Here is a 26,962-nt window from a genome sequence, read left to right on the forward strand (position 1 = left end):
GCAATCAGGGAGTCAGATAACCAGCAGGATCTTTCTAGAAACCAGCACCTTTCTGGATGGCCAGGGTGGCTTGCTATGGATTCAGATTCTGGCCCATTTAGAGCAGTGGGGAGGGGAAAAGAGCCTGCCAAGGTGACAAGCACAGCAGGAGGGACTGTGGGCTCCAAAATGACAAAGAGGATCCACCCTCAGCTGACACAATGACAGCTCAGAACATCCAATTCTGAGCCACCAGGCCCCTGCTGGCTCATCCCTCCAAAGATGATGAACAGTAGCTTCTGTTTGGTATTTACCTTTGACCCATCAAATAGTTTTCATTTTTATGAAGACTGGAGCTGTCAGGGCAGGAGAGAGCCACGAACAACAGAATAAAACAGAATAAACTTGAATGATGCCCTTAAAATGAGGGTTTGGTGTGTCGTGTATCAGAATCATCAATAACGAACACCTGCTGCAGGCAGGGAGCATGTCAACGCTGTCCCCTAGACAAGCACGTGCTCTGCGTCCCTGCATCCCGAGTGCTCGGCTCGGGCATCTCAGTGGAGACCTCTCCGGAGACATCTCCAAGGTGCTGCAGACAGACTCTGGCCGTGCACAGCTGGGCACCGTGGAGAAGGGGCTGGACACTGAGCCCCAGCCTGCACAGAATCCTCCTAGGCAGCGTTTGTTCTACAGCTAAAGGGGGAGGAAGGAAGAGTGCGTCTGGAGCAGGCAGAAACTTAACATATGGGGGGGGGGGTCACGGGTGCAGATTTTCAATGCAATTAAGTGTGGAGAGTGCTCTGGGGGCACCGGGAACTCAGAGGAAGAGAAAGCTGTGGTTGCTCCTGTCAAGCCAGGTTTAAGTTCATGATAAAAGGAAATTCAGTGTCTCCCAAGCCAGGGGCAGGCCACTGACACTCCCAGCTGACAGCTCCAACAATGGACGGCCCTGGCCAGCCAATTCTGGCAGTGTGTCCCCCTCTGTGCATATGTGGCCCTGGGGGGGCGGGTCTTCATGAGAACAGTGGTCCAGACCGCAGCCTCATTTGGCTCCAATTCCCCACCTGCTCTTCTCAAGGGTTTCAATCCTGGGAAAGACTTGGCAGGGCAAGAAAGCATCCCAGTCCCTGAAAACGGGACTCCTGTGGCAGTTAAAGCTGCTGATGTATTTCCTGGCCCTGTGGAGGCCGAGTCTCTGAGAGTGAGCACCCCCAGTCTATGTCCCTCGAGGGACAAGAAAGGGGATGGGGACTGGTGAGACCCCAAGGGCAGCCTGAGCCACAGGACACTCAGCCTGGAGGTCTGGGGGAACCTGGTGGCCTTTTTCACTGCAGCGACTTCACTCTATTTTTTCAAATGCTTTGAGTTACAATTGGACCTCCTAAGATGACCCATCAGCAATTCTGCTTGGCTAAGTGACAATATGTACCCACATGTATGTACGTATACACACACACACACACACACACACACACACACACACACATTTTAGTTTGTGTCCAAGAATTATCAAGTTTTCATATAAACCACAGAATATATTTAATTCAAATTAAACATGAAACTAGAATAATTTTCGGTCCGTATCAAGGAGCAATTACATTGTTTAAAAAAAAAAAAAAAAAAAAGACAGTACATTTCTCTACATTCTGGCAATCTGACAAGGCACAAGTCACGTCCAGTTTGATGAGGTGACAGATCCAGCAGTCACCATCGATGCTCACGGTTCTGAGGGGACTGGGAAGACACAGACCAGACTTAATACAAAACGGTTCTGCAGCAAGTCTGCAGGAGGGGCTCCCTCCTGGTACACGAGGGTGAGTGCCCCAGTAGCAAGCAGCACTGACCTGCATGGCTGAGGGTTTTATTAAATAGACGGCGCGTTGCTTCTCGTTCGCTCGGAGCTGCTGTGGGTGCCGCCTGCGTTCACAGCAGTGGCCAAAGCTTCCTATGCACTGCTCGGCAGGAAGGCTGGTCCTCTCCAGGTTCTTCTTTGCTTTTGACTTTTTGCCATGGTTGCCCTCCCAGGTAAAGAAAGCCAACTTCTTCAAGACCCAGGTCATGCAGCTTTGAAGTGTGGGCCTCCACGCTCTCCTTGGGCTGTGCAAAAGGCCAGGTCCTGCATGGGAGGACCTTTCTCCTCCACTGAAAGCTATTCACTGTCTGGTCTGCCCAGCCTGGTTCCGGCCCACAGGGTGGGAGGGACGGCTGGGAGCGGCTTTCTTCACAAGGCGGTACTTTCCGTGTCATTGTCTATATCCAGCAGAATGTGGCCGGGCAGGTCTTTGTTTGCGGAGTCTGAGTGCATTTCAGAAAAGATGCTGCGAAGCGGTTCTGAAGCCCTAGAATTGGTGTCTGGACAGAAAACACAAGGAGACATGGTATCAACGAGGGGCGACGTGTGGGAGCCCCGGGGACGAGGCTGGGAAGGTGAGTCAGCCCATGCACACAGTCCCCTGCTAGAGACCTCAGCAGCCCTGAGAAGTTGAGTCAAGCCTTGGAGATCCCAGAAAGTGGCCCTCATGGCACAATCCCCTCTGGTGCTCCTTCTTGTGAACCTGGGCAGCCCTCAGAGGATTTTTGACTGAAGAAAGGAAACCTCTTCCTTATCAAGGCCTCTGATGCACTAGATGAAATCTCCTATCAGCAGGGATTCCTCCTGTTACCAATGCTATGACCTCAACCTTGGGCTAGCAAAATTTGGGGTTGAATTATTTGGGTTGTGGGGCTGTCCTGTGCATTATAGGATATTGAGCAGAATCCATGGACTTTACTTTATTAAATGCTAGATGGCTCTTTTCCCCTAGGGTGACTGTCTTGACAGTCTCCAGACACTGTCAAGTGTCTGCTGGGGGCCCAATCATCCCTGGTTGACAATAACTGAAGTAGACTACCAAATCTCCTATAAATATTAGTTTTCTCTAATACTTATACATCAAATTCCCTTTTCATGTCTTATTATGTTGGCTGAAATTCTTTTGGTTGATCCTCCCCCCCACCCCCCGCTCTCCAGTGCTGGGGATGCAACCCTGGGCCTCAAACATGCCGGGCAAATGCTCTACCATGAGTTATACAAGTTCCCAGCCCCAGAATTCCTTTTAGTAAGATGGAAAATATATGGTTCTCAAGCCACTGTCCCTCATGCTCATGCTGATAAGACACCTTCATCCACCACAGCTCTCTTCCCAGAGAGGTTAGTGGGTCCTAAATTCATTCATTCATGAACAAATACTACATATTTACTGAGCACTGACCACATGCCATGTTCTACCTGCTGAGGACACAACAATGAACAATACAGACACGGTGTTAATGAAGCCTGTGGACAAGTGGGGGGGCCCAACCTTAAGGTTCAGTGTCAGGTAGAGGTGAGCTCTAGCAAATTATGAGAAAAGCTCTGTTAGGTATTTGAGGGAAGAGAAATGTTTGGCTATGTTGTGATTTTACTTTGTCAGGTTAGAGCTGTCCTGGAGGGTGTGGGGAGGGAACCACATGGAAGGTGGGCTTGCTGGAGCACTTCCCAGGTGGGCTGAAGGCGGCTCTCCCTGCTCTTGGCACAGGCTGCCCCTGCTGGAGCTGTTTCTGATAGTGCCTCTGTCTCCCCCGCTCCTCATCCACGCAGGCACAGCAGGCAAATAAATGCCTGTGCACCTTCTCACTGCTCTGAGACTCACCCCTGTCCCCAACCCCTTCCACACTCCTGTCCCTACAGTTCTCCCTGGGGCACCCCTTTCCTCACAGTGACTTCTAGGAGGGTTGGCAGACTTGTCCCTCAGGGTTTGCTGTGCATCACAACTCAGAGAAATTCCTAGATTTATGGAGGAATTTAAAGAATTCAAGCGCTCAATGTCATTTCAGACAATTTAGGTCTTAAGATAACTATAAATCCCACTGCACTGGGCTGAGGTGCTCTGTACAATGGCACAGTCAGAAGCAGTCTGTGTGCACAGAACTGAGGATGTCTCAGAATGGTCCTCAGCAGAATGGAAGTCAACAGGACAGAGTGCACATCTGTCTTGTTCACAGTACATCCTCAGTACCTAGAAGCACCACTGACAAACAGCAGACTTCACACATCGTGGCTGGACACTTGGATGGCTGCATGGAAGAGTCACCCTGTGTGACCAACCCTCCCTTCTTAAATGTCCTTAGGCAACTGCAGCCAGGACTCAAGGCAACAGTGGAACAAAAAAACCACTGGAAATTGTAAACCCTTTCCCTGTGGTCCCGACCCAACAATACAGATGGTGCCAAGCAGCAGTGTTTCCTCTCAGCCCCCAGAGCTGACAAGGAACCTGGGGGGCATGCGCAAGGCAAAGACCCTGTACATATGGACTGGGTTTCTACTTGTTAACATCTATATTTACATATAAGACCTCACACATCATGGACAACATCTCCATTTTTACTTCTCTGAGTTTTTCTATTTATAATGAAGACAATTCTATATCCGGGGGAAAATGTGTAGTAGGGCCTAGGGAAATCCCTCAACCTGCTCCTGTCCGTCCCCCCGGCTCCCCAAGCCCCTTTCTCATTCTTCCGTGTATCATTTTGTGAAAGCAAACAGTGGATCTGTTTGCACACAACAAGGAGGAAGGAGGGAGGCAATGTGTGCAGCGAGGATTCTGAGAGGGAGTACGCCGGTCGTGAGGACTCACTGGGCTTGCTAAGTGCTCCCCACGCACCCTGCCAATCAACCCTCACCATTTCACTGGGGAGAGAGGGGTGGCAGACAGCCGCTCAAGGGCTCTGCTCCTTGTCCCAGGGGACGGGAGAGTGCAGGTCTGAAGGGATCGAAGCCACGTAGCTAGAGTCTGGCTGTGATCTACATAATGCTTTTCCTCCTCCCTAAGGGAGTGTGGGAGCTCTTGGGTGAGGATCCTGAAAAAGAAGATGTCACCTGAGGAGCTAATGGCTTCAGTCTTAAACTTTCTGGTGCATTGTAATAAAAAGGAGAAAAAATTATTTTAAAGATAGATGAAAGAATCCAAGTCTCTCCAACCCTCCGCCTATGAATATATATACACTATCTGCATTCCAAGAAGGGCTGGTCTTTGTGCATATTGCTTGGAATTAAGTTCACAACAGATGCTAACAACCACCAAGAAACTGGAAAAGAGACTCCCAGTAACCAGACTCCGCCCAAAGGCAGAATGGAGATGGTTCATCCTGGGTTTGGGCCTCTGACACACGTAGCCCAGGTCCTCCTGACCTGAGTGTCTCCCTCCAGGAAGCAGGCCCTCTGAGGGCCTATGCTGGCAACCTGATACTTAGGGTATGATTCTAGGACAGTCAGTCACCCTTGCGATTTTGAGTGCGTGCTTTTGGTCATAAATCTATCTTTCAAGAGGGCAAGGTCATCTGAGAGCAAGTGGATCCAAATCCACTCTTGAAATGAAGAGTTTCAGGCTCAGCTGCAGAGTGGACAAGCCCTACCGCCACTGTCCATCCCTCAGCTCTGACCCAGGGACCACAGGCACGGCTGCCTTCTAGGCCTCACCACTCCTTAAGACTAAAAGCAATATTCTTATCCATGAAAGACACTGACTCAACTTTTTACTATTCTAGGAGAGGTTCTGTTCAAGTCTCACTGGATATTTAACTTGACACAATTTCTCTTATCTACTTGTTAAAAGTAAACTGCCAATAGAAGAACAAGCCACTTAGTACTGATCCATCTGCTAGATGAAATATTATGCTGTCATCTAACATAGATGGCAAAGACCACAGATGTAAAATAAAATAACGCAGGATCAAAATCTGTATACGTCAAAATAATTGTGACCACACACCTCCTTGCCTTCAGAAAACCCAGAATTTTTAAAAAGTAGAATAAAAATAGACTTCCCCAATTATAGAACTGTAAGTTCTTATTATTTCTATTTCTCAAAATTTCTTTTTATATCCATCCATACTATTTTTAAAGAATGTATTATTTCACAATATAAACAGTTTGATTTTTAAAAGAGGACGCTTGGAGAGCCAGCAAACTGTCCAGTGTTATGGGCATTTGAGAGTGACTCGTCATTGTGACCCTGGGTATTCTCCTAACTCCTCTTCCTACAGTAAGAAATGTCTTCTCCTGCAGGGTATTGTCTTTCTAACCCACAAAAACACTAATAGGAAAACCAAGTTGTGCATGAAATTGAAATATGGACACAGGAGCCCTGCTCCTGACCTCCTGGCTCTGGGTCCTAGAAGGCTGGGTCTGGCATGTAAGTTCTATAAACGTTGACTTAGGAATCCATCTAATATGTGACTTTGATCTAAAACATTTTCGTTTAGATAAATGTAATAAACAACTGCCAGAGATTTGACCCTGGGTGTTATGAACTGTAACAGGTACTTCCTATTTCACCTAGTTTAATCCCCTCATCAGTTCTACCAGGTGTCACCACTTCCGAGGTCAACCAGGTTGTCCCCTGCCCAGTGTAACAGAGAGCTAAAACGCTAAGTCAGGTATGCTTGACGGTGCAGTGTATGTTGTTTCTACTACACCTCAAGCCTGTTCAATAGAGGAAAGAATAGAAGTCATAGAAGTCATGAGGCCGGCCCTGTGGCACCTGATCCACATCTGTGCACACATTTAGTACTCAGGATGACTCACAGCAAGCATGGACAAGCCGCCCTCCTTAGTGCATGCACTATTAGTAGGGGTGCAAGCAGGCAGGGTTAGGGAGACTGGTTAGTAACAGGCATTAGTGCACAAATATGATCAGACAGCAGCAAAAATGCTTTGGCCAATCAGGTGCCTTTTCCTTACCATTACATATTCCAATTTCAGTTCTGACTGAATATGGCAGGTCATACATCTAAATTATTTAATGAAATGTTTAAATTAGAATACTCTTTGCTAAAACTTATTAAACACAGCAAGATGAACACTGTTCCCTTGGGAAGTTAAAACCCTACTGATCCTCCATTCTCCAGAGCTCTGCTCTGTGCTGAGCTGCCAGGCACGGGCCACCAAGCCTGTGTGGTGGCAGTGATCCCCAGAGAGCTGACCTTGATCCCAGAATCCTCGTGTCAGCTCTTTGAGATTAAATACTCTAAATGAAGGGCCTGTTTTCAGGAAATTGCCCATCTGAAGTTTTCCAAGTGAAAACAAGATGTCATGGTACAGGACCCTGCTCAAGGAAGTTACTACCTTCTGGAAAAGCCCAGTGCTATGTTCGAGAATGGCTAATAGGCAAGCCAACCCCTGTGGGCTCCTGGACTCTAACTGCTGGCTTTCTGTGTACATCCAAGGGCATCCAGGGGATTGTAAGATGTTAAAGGTTAATTCTGTAATACAAAGACAATTGTGGTGACCTGGAGTCTTGTGTTAGGAGAACTCACAGCATAGACTGGCTTTTAAATATTTAGCTAATATCTTATGGAAAAGTTACTTTTAAGTGGAAAATTTTGCCTAATAATTACAAAGCACAGTGAATTGCAGTGTTGTAGCCGATCAACAGAACAACCTTCTGGCATAAACACAACCCAGGTAAGAACCCTATTAAAGGAGACATGGAATTCTGGTTTGTAGTCTTCCATCTAAATAAAAACAAAAGATCTAGAAATAAAATGTCGGTGTGCCACAAGTACTAAAGCGTTAATCCTTTAACAGTGATTATGGCTCAGTTACTCTACACTGTAAACGATTTCCACACCCACTGGGCACTCCCAGACTCAGGTCAGTCACCAGGTAATAAGGAAGGTGGGCTCGGGCCTGTGGCTCCCCCGTGTTTTCAGTTACACTCTAGCCTTCCCTTGTGCTGCCTATAGGAGTCTTGCTCGAGCAGAAGCTGGGGTGCTCTTACTGCATGGCCCATAAAATGCTTCTGGCTGTGATGAAGGCAATCACACTCTTAACGAGAGGCTTCTGCTGAGCAAATGTGGATCCAAGGGCAGGTTCAGATGAGCTTCACGGCGCCTTTTAAAAAGCTCATTGTGGTTTAAGAAAGCGTAATGTAGGCATGCTGGATTACAAAGGGATTCCAAGGAATTCAGTAAAGGATCTTGGGGGAAGACTGGTTTTCCCCCCTGGTCCTGAGAATTTCAGACATCAATTAAGAAGCTCCATGCAGTTAAACTTGCACTTAAGATTGAAAAAAATAAAATAAAATAAAGCTAGGACTTAAGGGACACAAGTTTTTGTGCTGTTGTCACTCGAGTCCTCTTGGTTGGATGCTGATGAGTCAATCAGTGGGAGGCCAACTGCACTGGAGGCCAACTGCACTGGGCAGAGCATCGGGCTGTGTTACCAACAGGAAGGACAAGTTTTAGCATCCTACGTGAATGGCTTGAAAGCAGCTCTCCCGCTACTGACATCTATGCCCGGATTTGGAGCATTGCAGCTCAAAGTGCTTCTGATAAACACAAGAATGTCCACATGCTATGGCACGGACGGCCTGCTGACTGCCATCGCGCGGGTCAAGGGCCACTCTGGAGCACAAAGTCCAAAGCACATACACGAAACATGGCTTAGCAGGAGCATTGGAGCTGCGGTCAAGCTGCTTGGGGGGTACAGACCTTAGTCCTGGACACTTTCCCCACCTGTGAGGGCACTAGGAAGGACATCTATTGGGAAACAAACAAGCAAACAAACCATTGTGGCTTTGTGGTTTTCAAAATAACACTGGTGTCATAAGAAAAGTCATTAACCATTGATAACATGTGCAAAGGAGGCATCACATTCCTGGGGGGAAATAAAGCTATTGAAAGATATTATTTGAAGTTGGTTAACCTTATCATCTTGGGTCCCCATTTTGGGTGCACTATTGGCTCATCTTCCACTGAAGCCACCTGGGATGGTTGGAGAGCCCAGAGGAATATTTCAGTGGCTTCTCCAAAAATGCCTCCATCTAGAATAATCTATAGCTGGAAGAATTGATGTGGAGCTACTAATGCCATTTTAAAAACACTAAAAATCTATTCATACTTAAAATTAAATATTGAATTTGAGTATCTGAGATGAAAATGGTTTTTAATATGATTAAAGAAAATGGTCATGTTCCAGAGTTCCTGCAGGAGATCCCATTAGGGGTCTGCTCCACTCACACAACCATCCCCTCTCAAAACAGACTGGCACTGGGGCTGCAGGGAATCTCAATTCTTCCCTCTTGTGCCACTGGAAGGTGGCACTCTGCTAGGATCAGGCTCTGAGACCTGCCTTCCAGCACATTCAACTTGGCATGATCAGGATTTTTAAAGTTATACCTGAAATTCTTCATTCACTATGAATGTCTTTACTAAGAAATGATCCATCTGGATTAAAAGTCATCACATTTAGAAACATGCAAACGGAGATAGGTTTGACACATGTAATACGACTAGAAATCTTGAACCAACTTCAAGGCCAGGCTGTGGATTTCAGTTTTGCAGGCCACGTTACCTGCCACGACCACACCACTCTGCTGTTCTAGCACAAAAGCAGCCAGAGACCAGATATGACTGCTGGGCGTGGCTGTGTGCCAATAAAACCTCAACAGCACCTGGCTGGGGGCCAGCATGGTCGGCAGGGGAGAGTGACTCCTACTTACCTGTCACTATTTTGGAAGCTGTTGGTGCTGCGCTGCTGAGGCTGCTGTCCCCGGCAGAGTGGGCGCCAGGAGGATGGGGGGGCGGGGGCATGCTGGGTCGGTTCCTCGGCTTTGGTACTGGCCTGGGTCTCGGCAGGGTTCCAGCATGTGTCTGCGCAGCCTCAGGGTTACTCACCGCCTGGGTCTGAGCAGCTGGCAGGTTGGAGTTCTGCTTTCCTAGGGGTGGAGTACTGGGGGGTGTTGGCGTCTGGGGAGGGGTGTGGGGTGGCTGCTCGAGTCCGTGCTCACTGGGTAGTGTCATGGAGGTGGGTGGGCCCTGGCCGCTCAGCTTGCTGTGCCCCTGCGGCGTGGCCTGGGTGGGGGGCTGTGGCGGCGGGTGGCTGGGTGCTTGTATTGGAGACAGGCTGCTGGAGTACCTCCGGGGTGCAGAGAGCTGGGAGGTGGCCGAGGGCTGGCCTGGGGCTGGGCCTGTGTGCTGTGGGGGAGGAGACGGACTTCGAGCGGATGGCTTTGGTGACAGGCTGGGTGGAAGCTGAGACGCTCCTGGAGCACTCGGGCCCCCGTGATGGCCAGGAGGCGGGTTTCCTGGTTTCGGGGGCGCTGGAGCAGGTTTTTTAACTGCTGCACAAAGGAGAAAAAAGAACTTTTAGTAAGAGCAGCAGAGTGATAGCCAGCACCACCTCAGCCAGGAGCAAGGCCAAGGAGCTTGTCCCTGGAGACAGGGACAAGCGGTACTGACCTCATGCACCTGCTGGGAGGAGGGAGAGTGCCTCTGTCTCTCTCTCTAGGACCTGGAGCCCCAGTCCAGCCACCAGAAGGCCAGCTGACCAACACCAAGGGAGGGACTTCCTTGCAGACGCCTGACCACCCCTCCTCAAAGGGCCAAAGTCAGACCAACACAAGGGAAGACTGAGACAGCGTCACAGACCCACAGACCAGAGGAAACCATGAGCACTCGGCACTGGGCCTCCAGGATGGGGAGACGGACGTCACTGGAGTTTAATGAACAGCTGGGAACCAGACTGGTGCCTTAGCTGTGATAAATGTACCCTGGTGACGTCAGACAGTGACGCCAGGGGAAGCGGGGTGGAGGGGAGTGGGAACTCAACTGCATGGTAAATCAAAAATCATGACAAAACCAACAATGTGTTTAAAAAACATTAAGTGCATTATACACACTCGGACCCTTTGTGACCTGTCATTTTAAAAAGATCAAAAAAAAGAAAAAGCAGTTACCAGAGGCTGCCACACCACCAGGGAAACGCTGCTCCAGGCCCCTCCCTGGGTGCCCCAGAGCACGGGAAGAAGCGGGGGAGCAGCGTGGTGGCCCCCCTCCCCACAGTCGCCTGACCCCAAGCCGTCTCCTCCCAGAGGGCTTGACTTATGTTAATAACTGAAATTCTATCGATTCCAGAATAACTTGGGTTAACAGATGCAATCTAGATAAAAGTACCAATAAATCTGGAAAAGTTGCCTTAGAATTATTTCTCTCAAGAGAGGTGATAGCATCTCTCTCCTGACACAAGCCGAGGTCCTGGCTGGGAACTTGACACTGAGGAGGATGGGATAGAGAAAACAGATCTGGAACCTCGTTAGTGTCCGGGAGAGGCGGGCAGAAACCAGGGACCTGAGCATTTCATGATTTCAGCTGAGAGCTCACTGATCCCACAAGAAGGGGAGAAGGAAATGAAGGACACAGAGGAACACGAGTCACTCTCCCAACATCACCTGCACCATCTGAGCACTGTTACACCCATTTCACAGTGGAGAACACTGAGCAACAGAGAGGGCAAGCATTTCATAAGAGGTCACACAGTGAGTAAATGGCAGAACAGAGATTCACACCCATGTCAGTGGACTCCCTGGATTCTTTATCCTCTTTCTTCTTCCTACACTGCTTGGGTCCCTGCTCCCTGCTCACAGAGCCCAGAATTCAGAGTTGATAAGGGTGAAGTCTGCTCTGCTATGTTGGCCTAGAATTTTTGATACTGGAACTCAGAAGACCTTTTCCCACAGAAAAAAGCTAAACAGCTTATAAAGGAATATCAGTCATACCCTGGTTGCCATAAGCAACTTTTTAAAAAGGTCCAATTTTCTGTTTTAAGTAATATTTACTGTAATTCATATAGAATGAAAGTCATTCCTGACATTTCAGGGTACAGTGGGACTCAGGAGAGGAGCGCCACAGTGGGAAGCCTGCAGTGGCCGTTACTTGTCACCTTCTGGCAGTGCTGCTCTGCTCCCCCACTCCTCCCAGGCCCTCCCATGGCCGCTGGCCTGCCCCGGGCTCACCCGGCTGGGCAGCCGCCTTCCAGACTGACCACCTCTGCTTCTCCCTGGAGCAGGATGGGGCCCTGCGGACAGCTGGACCAGTCACTGAGGTGTGTGCCGTGCAGTCACCCGATTTACGTGTCAGGAGCTCAGCCACAAAGCGGGAGCAACAAGGCCTGAGGAGAGCCCGGGGAGGTGGGGACATGGGCTGCAGCCACCAGGGCGGGTCATGGTCCACACATGTCTGAGCATGAGCACCCTCCACGCTGACTGACTCTGGCCAAACACACATTCTGGGGTGGGGTACAGAGGTGGATAGGACAGGCGGGTGCCCCTCAAAGCTGGGCAAGCTCAGGGCAGACGGCTGTGCAGGGGAGCTGCCCTCGGGGAGCGTGGGGAGCACAGGAGCAGTGTCGCCAGAAAGCAGCCACCATAGACTGAACACAGAAGCAGCCGCCCTGGACACTGAACGTGGTCCCATGGACACTGAACTGGACACTGTTCCTAAACTCAAGCCAGCAGCTGAAGAACAAATCTGATAAGAGAAAAAACTGGCTCTGCTGGGTTAATGCACCTCCACACCGGGGCCCAGGAGGTCCTGCTCCTGCGTGGTTTTTGTCAGGTGCTGCTCTAAGGCCCTGACCCTGGAGTAGGACAGATGACTTCCCTGTGTGGTGCTGCGGCCCACTCCTGCCTGTGGTGGAACTTCCTCTCGGCTCTTCTCTATTGACTTGCCTCTTTCTGTTCACAGGGGCTGACACGTGTCTTGCTGTAACTCCCCTGCACCTGCACACATAACCTGTGCAACACTATTACATGCTCGGTGCCACGGCTGGAGGGTGTCCCGCTGAGTGTGTGTGCTGGAGCTTGACTCCTTGGTGTGGCCGTGCCGGGTGAGGCTGAGGGGGAGCTGCCACTGCCCTTCCTGCATGAAGAAGTGAGCTACACAGGATCCCTACAGATGCCCACTTGCCCTCCTGTCTTCTACTGATGCCCACTTGCTCTTCCGCTTTCCACCAGGAGCTGAAGCAGCACGAGGCCCTCACCAGAAGCTGCGTAGATGCTGGCAAGGTGCCCTGGGTTTCCCAACCTCCAGAACTGTGAGCCAAAATAAACCTCTGTCCTTGACAGAGCAGCCTGCCTTGGGTATTCTGTTATTGCAACAGAAAATGGACCGACACCTGGCTATTTGTGTGGCATTCGAATTTTTTCCTCTAAGGACTCTTCATGTTTATATGCTCCTCATTCCAACTAAGTAGAGTTTTGTTCAATGATAAACTGTTGTTGATTCTACTTCCCCAGTCCTGGTTACAGAGAAGATAAGAAGAATATGGACTCAGCAATATGTTCCTCACTACATGAAACCAGCACCTGCTACAACAAACTTGTTATTTTTTGAGCTACTAAAAACTACAAGTCACTTTGCAGTGAGGATCATCCATAAGCTAGCTGCTAGGATGCGGGGCATGGAGGCTCCTGTAGGACTATCAGGCTAAGGAGCACCTTCACTGAGTCAGGCCCCTTTCTAGACCATGATCTCTGACCTCAGCACTGCTGACGACCTGGGCCGGGTGCTCTACAGGGTGTTCAGCACCATCCCGACCCTCTGCCCACAAGATGCCAACAGTAGCCCTCTCTCCACCTATCACCACAAAAGTGCCTCCAGATGTTACTGAATGTTTCAGGAAGGGGGAACAATATCACCTCTAGCTTCTCTAGACACACTCTAGAGGCACTCCACCCCCAGACTCACAAGTGTGTGCCGTGCAGTCACACTTGTGACTACTCTGTGATGAGCACAGGACAGGGCTGGGAATGCTGGAGTGTTTGGGACAGGTGAGCACTCAGCTCACTAAGAGGTCTTTGAGGAGCTTCAGAGGGACTAGAAATAAGCTACAAAGAAACTTGTAGATCGAGAAAAATGCTCTAAAAAAGAGTATCATCATAGAGAATGACTTGTGTATATGGTAGAGAGAGAGGCTGGTTTCACAGAGAAGTGACCCTTTAAACTGAGGCTTGAGAAGGATCACGTGAAGATATGGGACAGAATGTTCCAGAAGAGAAAATAACAGGTGCAAAAGTTCTAAGGAATGACTGAACTTAGCACATCCAAGGAACTGAGAGCGGAGTGCAGAAAGAAGAGAGTCAAACAGGGGTGCTCAGAAGTCCCGGCTAGTCCAACAGGGTCCAGGAGGGAGGGGGCAAGGAGGCCACAGGTGAGCATCACCAAGAGATGGCATGGTCTCTATGTTTGAAAGAGACACCTCGTTGCTGGGTGGACTGAAGGGGCTCAGGCAGGAGCCATTCATGTTGTCAATCAGGACTCAGGAAGCCCTGACCCCAAATCAGAGGTATAGTGACTCCCAGCCCACAGAGCTCAGCAATGCAGACACTGTGCTGGGTCCCAGATGGAGCGAAGACCTGGAAACTGGGAGTGTTTCTGGAGAAAGAGCTTTCTACTCGTTAAGCTTGGAAGCTCCTAAGGGAAACATTCTTAAATGTCTGCTTTTCTGCTACTTTCCCCCCATTTTTCTTAAATGCTTTTTCTCTTTCATGACTAATTTTCCTACTTGCCATTTTATAACAGATAAGGAAAAGATCCGTCCCAAAGCCCCACAACCTGGACCCTGGCACCAACCCAGGGGGGACTGAAGCCTTCTGCAAGGGCAACGAGCACAGAGAGTCACTTACCCCGGCGCAGCGTGTGAGGGCTGGGACCAGCAGCATTGTGAGCTGGGCCGACAGAGAGCTGATGGGAGCTGGCACCTGCCTGGGCCTGGCTTTGGCCACTGGTCATTTGACTGCTATTTCTCCCTGGTGCAGGGACAGCTGCAGATACAGAATCCTTGGGTTTTGGAGGACTAAGGGGAGTAAAAGTCAAGTTAGATGTCAGACGTTCCCTGCTAGAAGAGCTAAACAGTATAAAATACAGTCATCCCTCAGCATCCTAGGGGGGTTAGTTCAGGGAACCCCTGTAGACACCAACATCCAAGGATGCTCAAATCCCCGATATAAAAATGTGTAGTATTTGAATATAACCTACCTATAACACCCCATATACTTTAAATCATCTCTAAATTACTTCTAATACCTAATACTATGCAAATGCTGTGTAAACAGTTGTACTGTATTGTCTAAGGAACGACAAGGAAAATTGTCTACATTTTAAAAAAATACAACGTAAGAAATATTTTAAAAATATTTTTGATGTGTGGAAATGGGAGGCCCGGTGCGTCAGATTCCAAGGGCGATCCTAAGGTGGGGAGGGTCTGGTTAACTAGCAGGCCTGGTCCAGTTACGAGGCACGTTTCAGGTCTCAGAATCTGTTTGACTGGGTGAATTAATGGATGAGAGAATGAGTGATAAATGCCAGGAATACTATACCTTGACAGACTTGCTACACTCAAACGCTTGCTAGTTATTAGCACACTGCGTGATGACAAGCAAACGACACATGAACAGTGACAGCTACACATCACGCAGGTGAAAGGCGGTCCATCATACTGCTAATGCCTATGGCCTCCAGTTTACAGCACCAGAGCAGAATGGCAAAGAACGCAAGCACACGTTGCCTTCTTTTGAAAACAGAAGGAAGCAAGCCATTTGCAGTCTTTTGTTCTGCCCTTTGCCAATCAGGGGAGTGAGAGCAAATCTGGTTCACTCTATACCAGAACGACTCTTGGACATGAATGCCATGCCCAAAGGCCACCACCTGCACGAAGGCTGGGCATCCAGCCTCCAGTGCCGGCAGAATCAGCTCCCTTACCTGCTGTCACCCGGGCTCAGCCCCTGCTCCAGTATGCTTGCAGGGGAGGGGACTGTCCCACCCCCTGAGCTGCTTTCAGCCCTAGAGCTCTGGGAAGGGGGCTCTGGGCCTGCTGGAGCCGAGGCGCTGCCGTCCGTGGGCGGGAGCGGTGGCTGGAAAGCGGGGGATATGTGCTTTCTATTTAGAGTGCCACCCCGCCGGTGGGCCTGGAAGTCCATAAGCTTCACACCAAAGCTACAGAGAGAAGAAACAGTCAGCACAGCACACAAGCCGACTACCAGACAGAAGCCCACGGTCCACATGTGTTAAACCACACATGGGAACAGCCGCCCAAGTTGCCCGGCGTGCAGGGATGTGACGAGGACGGTACACATGGCCATCCCCAACACCAAAGCAAGCAATTTAACTTAGCTCTAGACCTGAGCAAAGCCAAAGGGCCTGGACTGATCAAAGTCCTTGATCCACCTGGTGTGAGTGAGCGGCTGAAAGCGAACAGGCAGGCCTCCTTGAGGGAGCCATGCTGATGGGCTTGCTTCCCTACTCCTCACTCCACCTCAAACCTGCCTGGGAAACGAGGCGGCAGCCAGATCCTGAAGTGGGCAGTGTAAGGCTGCCACACTGTCAGCCTCTTCACTGGGACGAAGGCAGAGACTTGCTTCCCATCCTAGTGAAGAGGCAGAGGCAGGGTGTGCAGAGGAAGGGTGCTGGAAAGAGCTAGTTCTGGGAAGGAGATGGCGGCTGGAGGGTGAGAGAAGGAAGTCTCACTTTCCACTTAAGCCTGCAGGTATATAAACTTGAAACCTCTTTTTCTCAGTTCAGAAAATAAAAAAAGATGCAAGCGTGTCAGAGCTCATGTTCAGCTGGCAGGGAGAGTCCACCCAGGCAGGTAACCCGGAGCTGTGTCATGTGATAGGACTTGTAACACCACAGTTTGTAGCTTCAAATATACAAAAGCTAATTTTGTTATAGACAAAATAACAGTCACCAGGAATCACTACTTTAAAGTGTGAATGAGGGTTCAGGTAATGAAACTTCTACATTTGAAAAAAAAAAAAAAGTGAATTCTGGCCAGACGTGGTGGCACATGCCTTTAATCCCAGCAACTCAGGAGGTTGAGTAAGTTTGAGGCCAGCCTCAGCAACTTAGTGAGAAATTTAAAAATAAATAAAAAGGACCAGGGATGTGGTTCAGTGATAGAGCATCTCTGGGTTCAATCCTCAATACTGCAAAAAAAAAAAAAAGACAACTCCCACACACCTCTCTATAAACTTTAAGATTGGGCAACAAGTACAAGAGCATGTTGTTTAGTTTTAACGTCAACTATTTCTAGTGACATTATCACATAGGCACAGGAAAAGCAGGTTTCTTCACACAGGCCTCCTAACTCGAGCAGTTAGGATGCCCTGGGATACAGGACATCTCATCACACACACAGGACAAGCTGGCATCTGAAGCCAAAAGGCATAGTCTCAATTTCCCTTGACCATCTCACAAACTGCCCACAGAGACTAGTGTGGACACACTGTCTCTTATCAAACTGGAACGGCCACATTTTCCCCCCAGATCTGGCAAACAAGGTGATTTCTCCAGCTGAACACCAAGTTCAGTGGTCGGCTTCCACTGCGAGGCCAAGTAACACCAACAATGTGCCTCTTTTAAACAGAAAATCACCACTTCCCTGTGAGATGTGGCTTGTTCTCACATACAGTCATGGACCACAGTCCCACTTGTCAACTGGTTTTTCCTTCCTCTCTTTTTCTGCCAGACCAACACATTTAGGTGAGCTTGTGAGGTGTGTGTGATGCCATGGCGCTGTAGAGGGTGTCACGAGCCATCGGGAAAGCACAGTGCACACGCACGGTTAACTGATAAGCCACATCCCTACTTCTTGATCAGACTAGTGCCTGGAGCGACCTGCATCCCAATTCCTGAATGGTCTGACTCTGATCAGTCGAGGGTGCACAGGGGCCAACAAGGGCCCCATCTTCCTCACCGCCACCCACTCTGCTTGCCTGGGCAGTCTGAACGCACCTCTCCTTCTTCACCAAGTCCCCTTCCATCACCGCCATGCTGGCCGGCCGCTTCCTCTCCAGAGTCCCCGAGTCAGAGTCGTTTCCAGTGTGGGATGAATGATTGGAATTTGGGGTGGCGAGAGGCACGAAGGCTTCTGATACATTAAACTCCACCTCTTCGAGAGAAACAACAGGAGCATGAGACACGGGGCAGGGTGGGGTGGGGGGCCAAAGCACCCCATTTGAACAGGAACCTCGCCCTTCAGTTCTCAAGCCCTCACTGTTTCACGAAGTGGCAGCCCTGGCACTGTCACCTGAAGAACACTTGATCAACCCAGAGGGAGGTAAGGAGAACCAGAGACAGGGAGGGGGCAGGAGTCAGAATGGAAGTCCCACAACTCTTCTGCTTCTCTTTTCGTGAAAAGAAATCATGGAAAACAGAAGAGGACCACGAGTGCACATTACTTATTTGACCATCAAAAATGTGAGGAATACTTACACTTTGATATAGAACAGAAATGAAAGGACTATCAAGGGCTGCTTTTGCAAGATTCCTTTCTTGGAGGGAACTCTTGGGCAGAAGGCTGACAGTCACTCAGCCACCGTATCCTTAGGTGACCAACATGAGGGAGGCATGATTCTTGAGGACAGGGAGACAGTGGAGAAGAGATGAGCACCACCCTGGAGTGAGGGGGCTCATGCTGCCGGGGACATGGGAAGGGGGGCTGCTCTAGGGAAGCCGGGCTGAGGTCTGGACCCTGCACACACCCAGCCAGTACCCACCAAGGAAGTGTGGGAAGCTCTGTGGGTTCCAGGACTGCAACAAAAGCAGCTTGAAACTCTCTCCCCTGCGAATGACACCCCAATTCCCTGACACGGTGAACTCGGCTCCTCACTCACAGGCCCCAGTCGCCCCTTCCTGCTTTATCTTCCACCTCTGCTCAAATCCAGCCATCCAGACAGAGAGACAACAAGCCCTCTTCCCCCTGGAAGGTTCCTGGATACTCAAGGTCATTTCTTCTCAAGAGCATTCCCTTGCTCCCTTTTCCTGTGCCTGAGTCTGTCCCCTCTCTCTGGCCCCTCCTTCTAGTAATTTATCTGTTGCACAGCTGCCTTCTCCAGGGGCCCAGTTCCTCCGGGGGAACAGTATGTCTCACCAGCAAGCACACAGCAGTGTATTCACTAAATATTGGCTGAATGTTTTAGTGAAACCAAGTGAAGACAAAATAAAAGGATTATCAGTATGTCAAAAAGGACTGAAGAGGGGAAAGAAGTGTGAAAAGGAAGCCAGGTGATCTGGAATCACCGTGAAGACCTGCTGAACCATCGCCCACTGCCTGGCAGCCGAGGAACTGAAGAGGTGATTACCTTCAGGGAAGAACCAGTCTGCGTGCTGGATGATGGGCTCAATCACTGCAACCACATGGACGGATGTGGCCGCTGCCATTTCAGCCAGTGTTCTGCAGAGGAAGTTCACAAAATGAGAATGCTTTCCCGAGGCAGCCTCTGACTTTGAGATTGTGTCAGGGCATTTCCATTATTTTTAAAGGCTAAAATATTTAAATACACTGGAAAATGAAATCCACAAGGTCCTAACCATCTCCCAGGAGGAAAAATGACCCCAAATCAATTATTCCTCCTCAGCCTGCACAGGGTCCTAGGAGCAGTGAAGCTGGTTTCAAGATGGGCAATGACAAGGGTTGCCTTTTCCTCCTGGAGCCACATCATATTAAGACCTAAGATCATCTCAAACCACTTTTGCCTATAATGTCCCCAAGAATATGTGCTGCCACAACGTGCCCCAAAAAACATGAGCTCCCAGCGCGACACTGAAGACCACCTGCCATACGCCTGTTCTAGACCCCAGATGACTGCCCAGAAGTTGAAAGTGTCTGGTGCCAGATCACAAAAGGAAGAAAATGAATAATTATTATTATATAAGGGGACGTAGCTCTGTCAGGAGGGCACGGGCTCGGTCCTCAGCAACACCCCCCAGATTCCTTCCTGGTTGAGTAGGCTTTTGCTTAAGGGGCTTTCTGGTATCTGGTAGAGAGCCAAAATTATCAACTTTAAGTGCATTGCTTCTTGTTCTGTTTTCATATTTAGAAATTCCTTCTCTGTCCCGAAAGTTACAAAAATGTAACCATATTTATAAGTCTTTTTTTTTTTTTTTTTTTTTTNGTCTTTCATATATAAATAGAGCACAAATCACCCTACTGTGGAGAGTATATATTACTTTGTTAAATGGTTGTGTTTCTAAGAAAGTTTACCATGGGATAAACCTCAGGAATTTAAGCACTTTTTTTTTTTTTTGTACCAAGGATTGAACCCGGGGCACTTACTTCTGAGTCACTTAACTTCCTAGCCCTCTTTATTATTATTTTATTTTAAGAAAGGGTCTTAAGTTCTTAGAGCCTCACTAAGTTGCTTAAGTCTTTAATCAGCCTGGAATTTATTTGCCATAAGATATGATCAATGTAGCTAACTGTATATTTACTTACCTTAATTTTGCTTTATGATACTGGATCTTTACTGAATAACCTTATAAATATTTTATGAAATACGATGGGGCACACCCGAAGGGGTGGGTGCAGGTGCCAGCTGCAGGACAACACTGGTTCACCCAGGTGAAGCTCGGGGGCCACTCCCAGCCGGGCTTTCCCTGTGCTTCTCAGCTTAAACTGTCTCTTCATCAGTGCTGCCATGGAGCTTGGTGAAGTCAGTGATGTGGAAGGCTGGCAGAGTATGACACCCAAAATACACCCCTATGGCCTGAAGCTTATTTTGAAGTAAAGGCATTTGAAAAAGGGTCCATGAACAAAGGGCACTCTGATTTTCCCTTTTCTTCCTCAAGTAGGAGATAACTACTCGCATGTGAAAGATGTCCTCTCCAAAACCAGGAGGAAACAAACATTTTTATCACCAGGGTGTCGAGGTAGCAGGAAATCTGCACAAACCAACCTGGTTCCACTCATCTTCATCTTCTGAGTCAGGGCCCACAATGACCAGCCAAGGCCCTTTGTCTTGTCATGCTTGCATAATTTACTACTTTTGTCCAACTCAGTACAAAAGCATCCAGCTCTAACCACCTCTTTGAGTCTGCACTCTCCTATGTGGGGCTACTATGTCCATGTAAAACCTATATAGTTTTCCCTTGTTAATCTGCATCATGTCAACTTGATTCTCAGGCCAAGCCAGAGACCCTAAGGAAGTAAAGTTGTGTGTTCATTCTCTCTCTCTCTCTCTCTCTCTCTCTCTCTCTCTCTCCCCCGTATCCTCTCAACACTGTACTATAGGCGCCGAGCTGCCTGGCTGCCCAGGAACTGGGACTCTTGGAGGACAGGGACAAGACTTATGTGTCACCAGCTTACAGCTGTGCCCCGAGAATATCTGCTGAATGGAAAAGTCAACTTGAAAACACCCTAAAGAACATCTTTATCTAAAATGCATACCATGAGTTATCAGTCTGTTTACCCATCAGGCAGAAGGGAGGAAGTGAAGTACTATGATATGGGAAGTTTACTTACCCTTCATTTTTGGCCCATAACAAATTAGGACCTAACACGATTGCAATGTTGCTAGGAGTCATTTTATTAATGTCACTAGTCTGAGCGAGCTTCGCAAGGAACTTGATTAAATACCTATGGGAAAAAAGAGAAGGGGCAAGCGCATCCCCTCTGAAACAGCGGCAGACATGACCCTTCCATCCTGTGCTCAACCCCAGCTCACTCAAGGGCTAACTGCAGAGTTCCCACATCAGAGTCTGGCTCAGGGAAAGCATTTTACATATCTCTCATGTAATTTGTTTTAGAAAAGTGAAAAATTAGGGCTTGAAAGGAAAAAATAGCTTAACTGTAAATCTCTTTGATATACGCACTCCTTGTTATATATTTTTAACTTAGTTCTCATTCATATCTTATCTATTCTATCCCTAAATATATTACATTGTGACTAACAATGGGCTCAATATATATATAAATAAATATATATATTTTTTTTCTTTTTTAATACCAGGGATTGAACTCAGGGTCACCTGACCACTGAGCCACAACCCCAGCCCTTTTTTTGTATTTTATATAGACAAGTGTCTCCCTGTGTTGCATAGCACCTTGCCATTGCTGAGGCTGGCTTTGAACTCGTGATTCTCCTGCCTCAGCCTCCTGAAGCACTGGGATTACAGGTATACGCCACTGTGCCCGGCACTCAATACATTTTAATATAGTAAAAAAAAAAAAAGAAGAAAAAAAAAAAGCCTAGCTATATTGCTTAAACGAAACTGTATTTGAAAACTTTACTTTGCAATTATGAAAATATCCAATTTACCAAATAGATATATGCTCTTATGTGCAAGGACAGTAGTATAAAAACATTAGGAATAAACTAGCTCTATCAGGAGCTAGTTAAGTGAATCACAGTATTCTGACAGTGGAATACCATATAACCATACAAAATCATCATGTACTGACACTGAAAAATCTCCAACAGGTATTCACTGCCAAGCAAAGACGACAATGGTACACACTACCATTTGGTTTTTTCAAAAAGTAGGCGATAAGAGAAAAAATATGTGTGTAGAATGAATACACGAATGTATGTGCTTGCATGTGCAGTGACTCTTACTGAGAAGAACATAAGAAACTGTAAACACTGACTGTGTCTCAGGAGTAGGACTAGGTGGCTGGGGGACGGGAACAGAAGACTTTTTCAATGTGTACATTTAGTTTTGAACTATGTCAATACGTTCCGTATTTTTAAAAAGTACAAATTATAGAGCACAATAAGCAAACTGAAAGGTCAAATTCCCACATATTAAGAACTGTACTTGAGCTCCCATCATAATGCACTGAACAGATTAAGAGTGTTGCAATTTCAAGCTGTGTATTAAATTAATCAATGAGGAGTATTACAGATACCAGTTCACTAATGAGGCAAGGTTCAGACGTAAGGTATTAAAAGGAAAGAATTAGTTTAACGATAGAGACCAAGACTAAATTCAAGTCAGGTAATATCCTGGGCATATTGCCCGTCTTTAAATAAGTCATGTTAGAAAAATTCCTTGCGTTTTAAATTAGTTTCTTTCCCAGAGCCACCTCTCCCCCTTGGTTCTATGCTCCTTCAAAGTTACATATTAAATAAGTCAAAAAAAAAAAAAAGTGCTTAAATTCCTGAGGTTTATCCCATGGTAAACTTTCTTAGAAACACAACCATTTAACAAAGTAATATATACTCTCCACAGTAGGGTGATTTGTGCTCTATTTATATATGAAAGACATTACAAAACATATCAGTATCCTTAAACTTTGCAGTTTACATACTGGATAAAATTAGACTCCACACCGAACTCACAGTTGCCCAGACTTTTCACAAGAATTATTTTGCAATATCTGCAGTAGCAAAATGACAAGAGAGCTTACCTATTAGCGCCAGACGTGCTAATGCTACATCACATGCATCATAAAATGTCCATCAACCCCCACTCCCAGCAGCCCCACTTTCCTCCCCAAAGCTTTCTAATGGGCCAAGTACACTTGAGTTAAATGGCCTCTCTGCAGGGATTAGACCCATCTTCACTCTGGGACCACTGCGGCATGCAGACTTGATTTATAGAATGTCAATCATACATACCTAAAATTAACAAAATTCTGTGGTGGCAACTTCTGACATGTTCTCCATAAATCTTGAAGTTTTTTGTCCTGATCCTGCACACTGATAAACAAATTTTTATGTATAAGAATTTATTAGAACACATATTACTGACACCTGTATTCACATGCTGCTGTAGATTGGACCTGAAGTGTCCCCCAGAGGCCCAGGTGTTCCTGGCTTGGTTGTCAGCCCTGGGCCTTGCTGGGAGGTGTGGGAAGCTTTAAGAAGCAGGGCCTAGTTGGAGGAAGCTGGGTCACTGGGGACATGTCCCTAAGGGAGCTACTGAGACCCCGGCCCCTTCCCATCTCTCTCTCAGCTTCCCTGGAGCCATGAGGTGAACAGGCTTCCTCCACCACAGGCCCAAAGACAACAGGCTAGGCGACCGTGGACTAGAACCTCTGAAACTGTGACCAAATCAGCCTTTTCTGCTTTAAGCTGATTCTTTCAAGGTTCTGTCACAGTGACGGGAAGCTGAGTAAACACACTACATCAACTGTGCAGTGCCTGTCACTGTCTTCCACAGCTGCAAAACAGCACAGACAGAGTTAAATACCAACTAACTCCCTACTTAGCGCAGGAAGTCAACCTCACCAAGACTCAAGACTCCTGGTCTGCAAAACAGGATAAGAGTGTCGATTCTGCTGAATGGTTTCAAGGCCTCCAGGGAATAGCCTTTCTAAAGCCCTGAGACCAACACTTGGCACCAGGAGACAAGACACCGAAGATTCCGTCTAGGCAATGTGTAGATTTGTAGGTGGTTTTATGAGTCCACATTTCCTTATCCATGTGCAGCTTGGCCACAGATCAGTCGCCAAGTGCCCAGGCACCCAGACTTCTGGAGACTTCTTGATCACTAACCTGCTTCAAGGCTCCAAGCCAAGAAACCCATTCTGCTGGGAAGCAGTTACAATAGCTCTTGCACTACACTGTTCTAAACACAAACTTCCAGAGACCAAAAGGGGATGGAGCAGAGCCCTGGAGCAAGTCAATTCTGCACACTAGGAAAGAGGGTGCTAGCAGCTGACCACACTTTCTGGTGACTCACAGGAAAGAGGTTGAATACCTCAGATCCCAGTACAGGAGCCACCAGAATGGAGGCCATGTTGGCAGTTCTCAACTACAAGAGTTGATACAGCAAGACAGACACCTCTTTCACAGAGTTATTCCCCTAAGAGTTTTGAAGTCTTAGAATAGAAATGAGATATAATATTAAGATGATTTAAAGAGGCCACCCAGTAAAAGAAACCGCACCTCTGTCCCCACCTGGCACTGACTGTTGGGTTCATTTAATTCAGTTGCAGGCTAGGCCCAGGCTGGGTTCCAAAGATTTGACAAGTTCAAGAACTTTAAAACCTCTCTAAACTTCAAAACCTCACCATCCACTAGGGTAAAGTCTCTCATTTCACAATTACAGAGAAAAGCTCAAATACACAGATCTGGATGAAGGGACACGGGATGGACTCACAGTCTACCCAAATGTAACGGATGAGAACAAATGGCTTATGGTCATAACAGCTTGCATGACAGGAACAGTGACTGTGTCTACAGATGGGGGAAGGGGACAGCAATGGAGGTGAGATTTGCTCCTCTTCCCTTAAATGGTGAGGACTTAGGCCCTTAGGTTAGGAAATGAGCCAGAACCCTGAGGGAAAAGCACTGTGGAGGTGGCTAGCTGGGCAAGGAGAAGCTGCTGCGATGCTCTAAATAAGGCTGATCCTGCTTAGGACCAATGACTGCTGGAGATGGTGAAGCTGGGATGGAGGGGAAGGGACACAGAACAGCCTTTGGGTCAGCAGGTCTGGGTCAGCAGTCTGCCAATAACTTGCTACTACCTGGCCCTACTCCTTCCCAAGCCCCAGTCCGTCTGTCTGTAAAATGAGGACAGCAATAACATCAGCCTTTAATGATGCTAAGTAAGGACTCCAGGAGGTACTAGGTGTAAAGTGAGGACAGTCCTGGGCACCTGGTAAACACTCAGTGAACATTAATTGGTGCTAATAATGTCCCTATTACATGGTTGCACAGCTGAACCTATAGGCAGCTTGACAAGCACAACTGCCACTCAGTCACCTGTGATACCTGGCCCCAGTTACAGGGCTTTCTTCAATAGAAAGGGGATTTGAAATCAGCCAGTTCATCAATGTAGATAAAATCAATATCTTCAACCATGTAAGTCTCCCAAACATAAACCAATGCCTAAGCTGTGACTTTCCTGTAGTAATAACAGTAACACTCAATAGTTTTACTCTAATATAAACAGAACTGGGACACATGACTTAACAAGCTTATTATTTTAATGTTATGATACCTGGGGGGAAATGACTTACAACCTTTGTTTTCTTTAAACTTACCTTGCCACTTGTGTCCACTCCTCATACAGATTAAAAGTCATCAGAGGTTCAGGCAATTCCCGCAGGTAGGACTTCAAAGCACCTGAAAGCATTCACATTCTGAGTAAGCAAGGCAAGGCCAGAAATCTCTCTGGGCATATCGTTTTGCAAATTGAAAATATCTCAATTACGATCTTCCAAGGTGCACAAGACAAACCATAATTTGATAGGAGGGTTAGGGAATGACATGTTCACAAAAGGCATTCAGTCCCTTGCAAAAATATATTGAGAGATCAGGAGAAAATAAGATGAGCGTTAACGCCACCCTCTAACAGCCAGGTAGATGTGGGTTGTACAGGTGAAAGAGGGAACACGAGTATGTCTAAACATATCCACATCATACATAAGCTCCCTTTACCTCTGTTTAATGGAGGGGTGGGGGGTGGGGGGCACACACAACAATAAACAATAAAAAGGAGAAGAGTTGTATGTTACATCACACATAGGGAATTTTATCAGAATGACATTTTATCGTTTTGTCACTTCAACCTCTAATTGAAACTGGAGTCCTAAGTGCTGACCTCCACCACCTGCAGGGCAGCTGGATCTGCAGACCCTCTTTGGCACTCACCTGCTACAGCATGGGGGTCTGAGTAGAACTCGTCCAGGTGAGAAGTAGAACAATCCAAAGCAGCTTTCAGCTTCTTTAACTTGGAGGCTCCAGCCCCGATTCGGAAAAGGCCCTGAAGACAAAGACAAATTGTGAGCATGAAATGCAGGTGGTGAGTGATAGCCAGGGACAGCAGCATGGCCAATGGAGCTTCAACCACCGCCACCGCCACCTCTGAGAGCAGCCGCAGTGCGGCCTCACAGGGCCCTGGAGGTGGAGAGGCCGAGGGCACACCCAGGGCTCGGCGACAGCAGAAGGGAGCCGGTTTCCCTCCGATGCCTGCACTTGCCTGCCTCCTCACAAAACACCTGCACCTGTCAGAACTCCGTATGGAAGCTCTTTGACTTCCTCAAGATTTATGCTTCCACAATGCCAACCAATTTAGGAAGTTTTTTTTTTTTTTAATTGACATCTCAAGAAAAACTGTTAAGAAATACTGCTATTCACTTTCTCTGTCCTAAATGTGACTTTGGAAAAGGAGAAAAACACATAAAGCATCAACCAAGAGAGGTGGGCGCACGAGGGTTACAGGAGTTAGAAGACAGGGCAGGGTCCAGCCTTGGTGCTCCTGACGACTCTTTCCTGTGAGCTGTCCTGGGCACTGCGGCAGGTTCAACCACAGCCCTCCCCATGCCAGATAACCACCAAAAATGTCTCTAGAGCTTGCAAATGGCTCCTGGAGACCAGAGCTGGCCTCAGAAGAGAAGTACCAGGCTTAGTCACTCAAAGTTGAGGTTGTGCTGTGAGAAGTAAACAAGTGGCCT

At 47.8% G+C, this 26,962-nt stretch overlaps 1 protein-coding gene across 9 annotated transcripts in view; it reads right to left on the reverse strand.

Moving 5' to 3' along the window:
* Positions 1 to 1,496: 1,496 nt before the first annotated feature.
* Arhgap17 (Rho GTPase activating protein 17) overlaps positions 1,497 to 26,962 on the reverse strand; it is a 47,325-nt gene continuing 21,859 nt past the window's right edge. For 2 of the 9 annotated variants that reach the window (XM_048789680.1, XM_048789683.1), the window contains exons 9-19: positions 26,160 to 26,271; positions 25,550 to 25,631; positions 23,178 to 23,258; positions 21,080 to 21,193; positions 18,921 to 19,012; positions 17,572 to 17,728; positions 15,541 to 15,774; positions 14,466 to 14,635; positions 9,504 to 10,124; positions 8,518 to 8,541; positions 1,497 to 2,334 (exon numbers count right to left, since the gene is read on the reverse strand). In XM_048789680.1, coding sequence (XP_048645637.1) covers positions 2,204 to 2,334; positions 8,518 to 8,541; positions 9,504 to 10,124; positions 14,466 to 14,635; positions 15,541 to 15,774; positions 17,572 to 17,728; positions 18,921 to 19,012; positions 21,080 to 21,193; positions 23,178 to 23,258; positions 25,550 to 25,631; positions 26,160 to 26,271 — 1,818 coding nt within the window. In that variant the 3' untranslated portion in view covers positions 1,497 to 2,203. Of the gene's footprint in view, positions 2,335 to 6,742; positions 6,792 to 8,493; positions 8,542 to 9,503; positions 10,125 to 14,465; positions 14,636 to 15,540; positions 15,775 to 17,571; positions 17,729 to 18,920; positions 19,013 to 21,079; positions 21,194 to 23,177; positions 23,259 to 25,549; positions 25,632 to 26,159; positions 26,272 to 26,962 lie in introns of all 9 variants that reach the window. The other 7 variants (XR_007342688.1, XM_015491182.2, XM_015491183.2 and 4 more) reach the window with 7 other exon arrangements.

The sequence above is a fragment of the Marmota marmota genome, unplaced genomic scaffold (genome assembly GCF_001458135.2).
Source record: "Marmota marmota marmota unplaced genomic scaffold, marMar, whole genome shotgun sequence".
In the NCBI taxonomy this organism is placed as follows: Eukaryota; Metazoa; Chordata; class Mammalia; order Rodentia; family Sciuridae; genus Marmota; species Marmota marmota.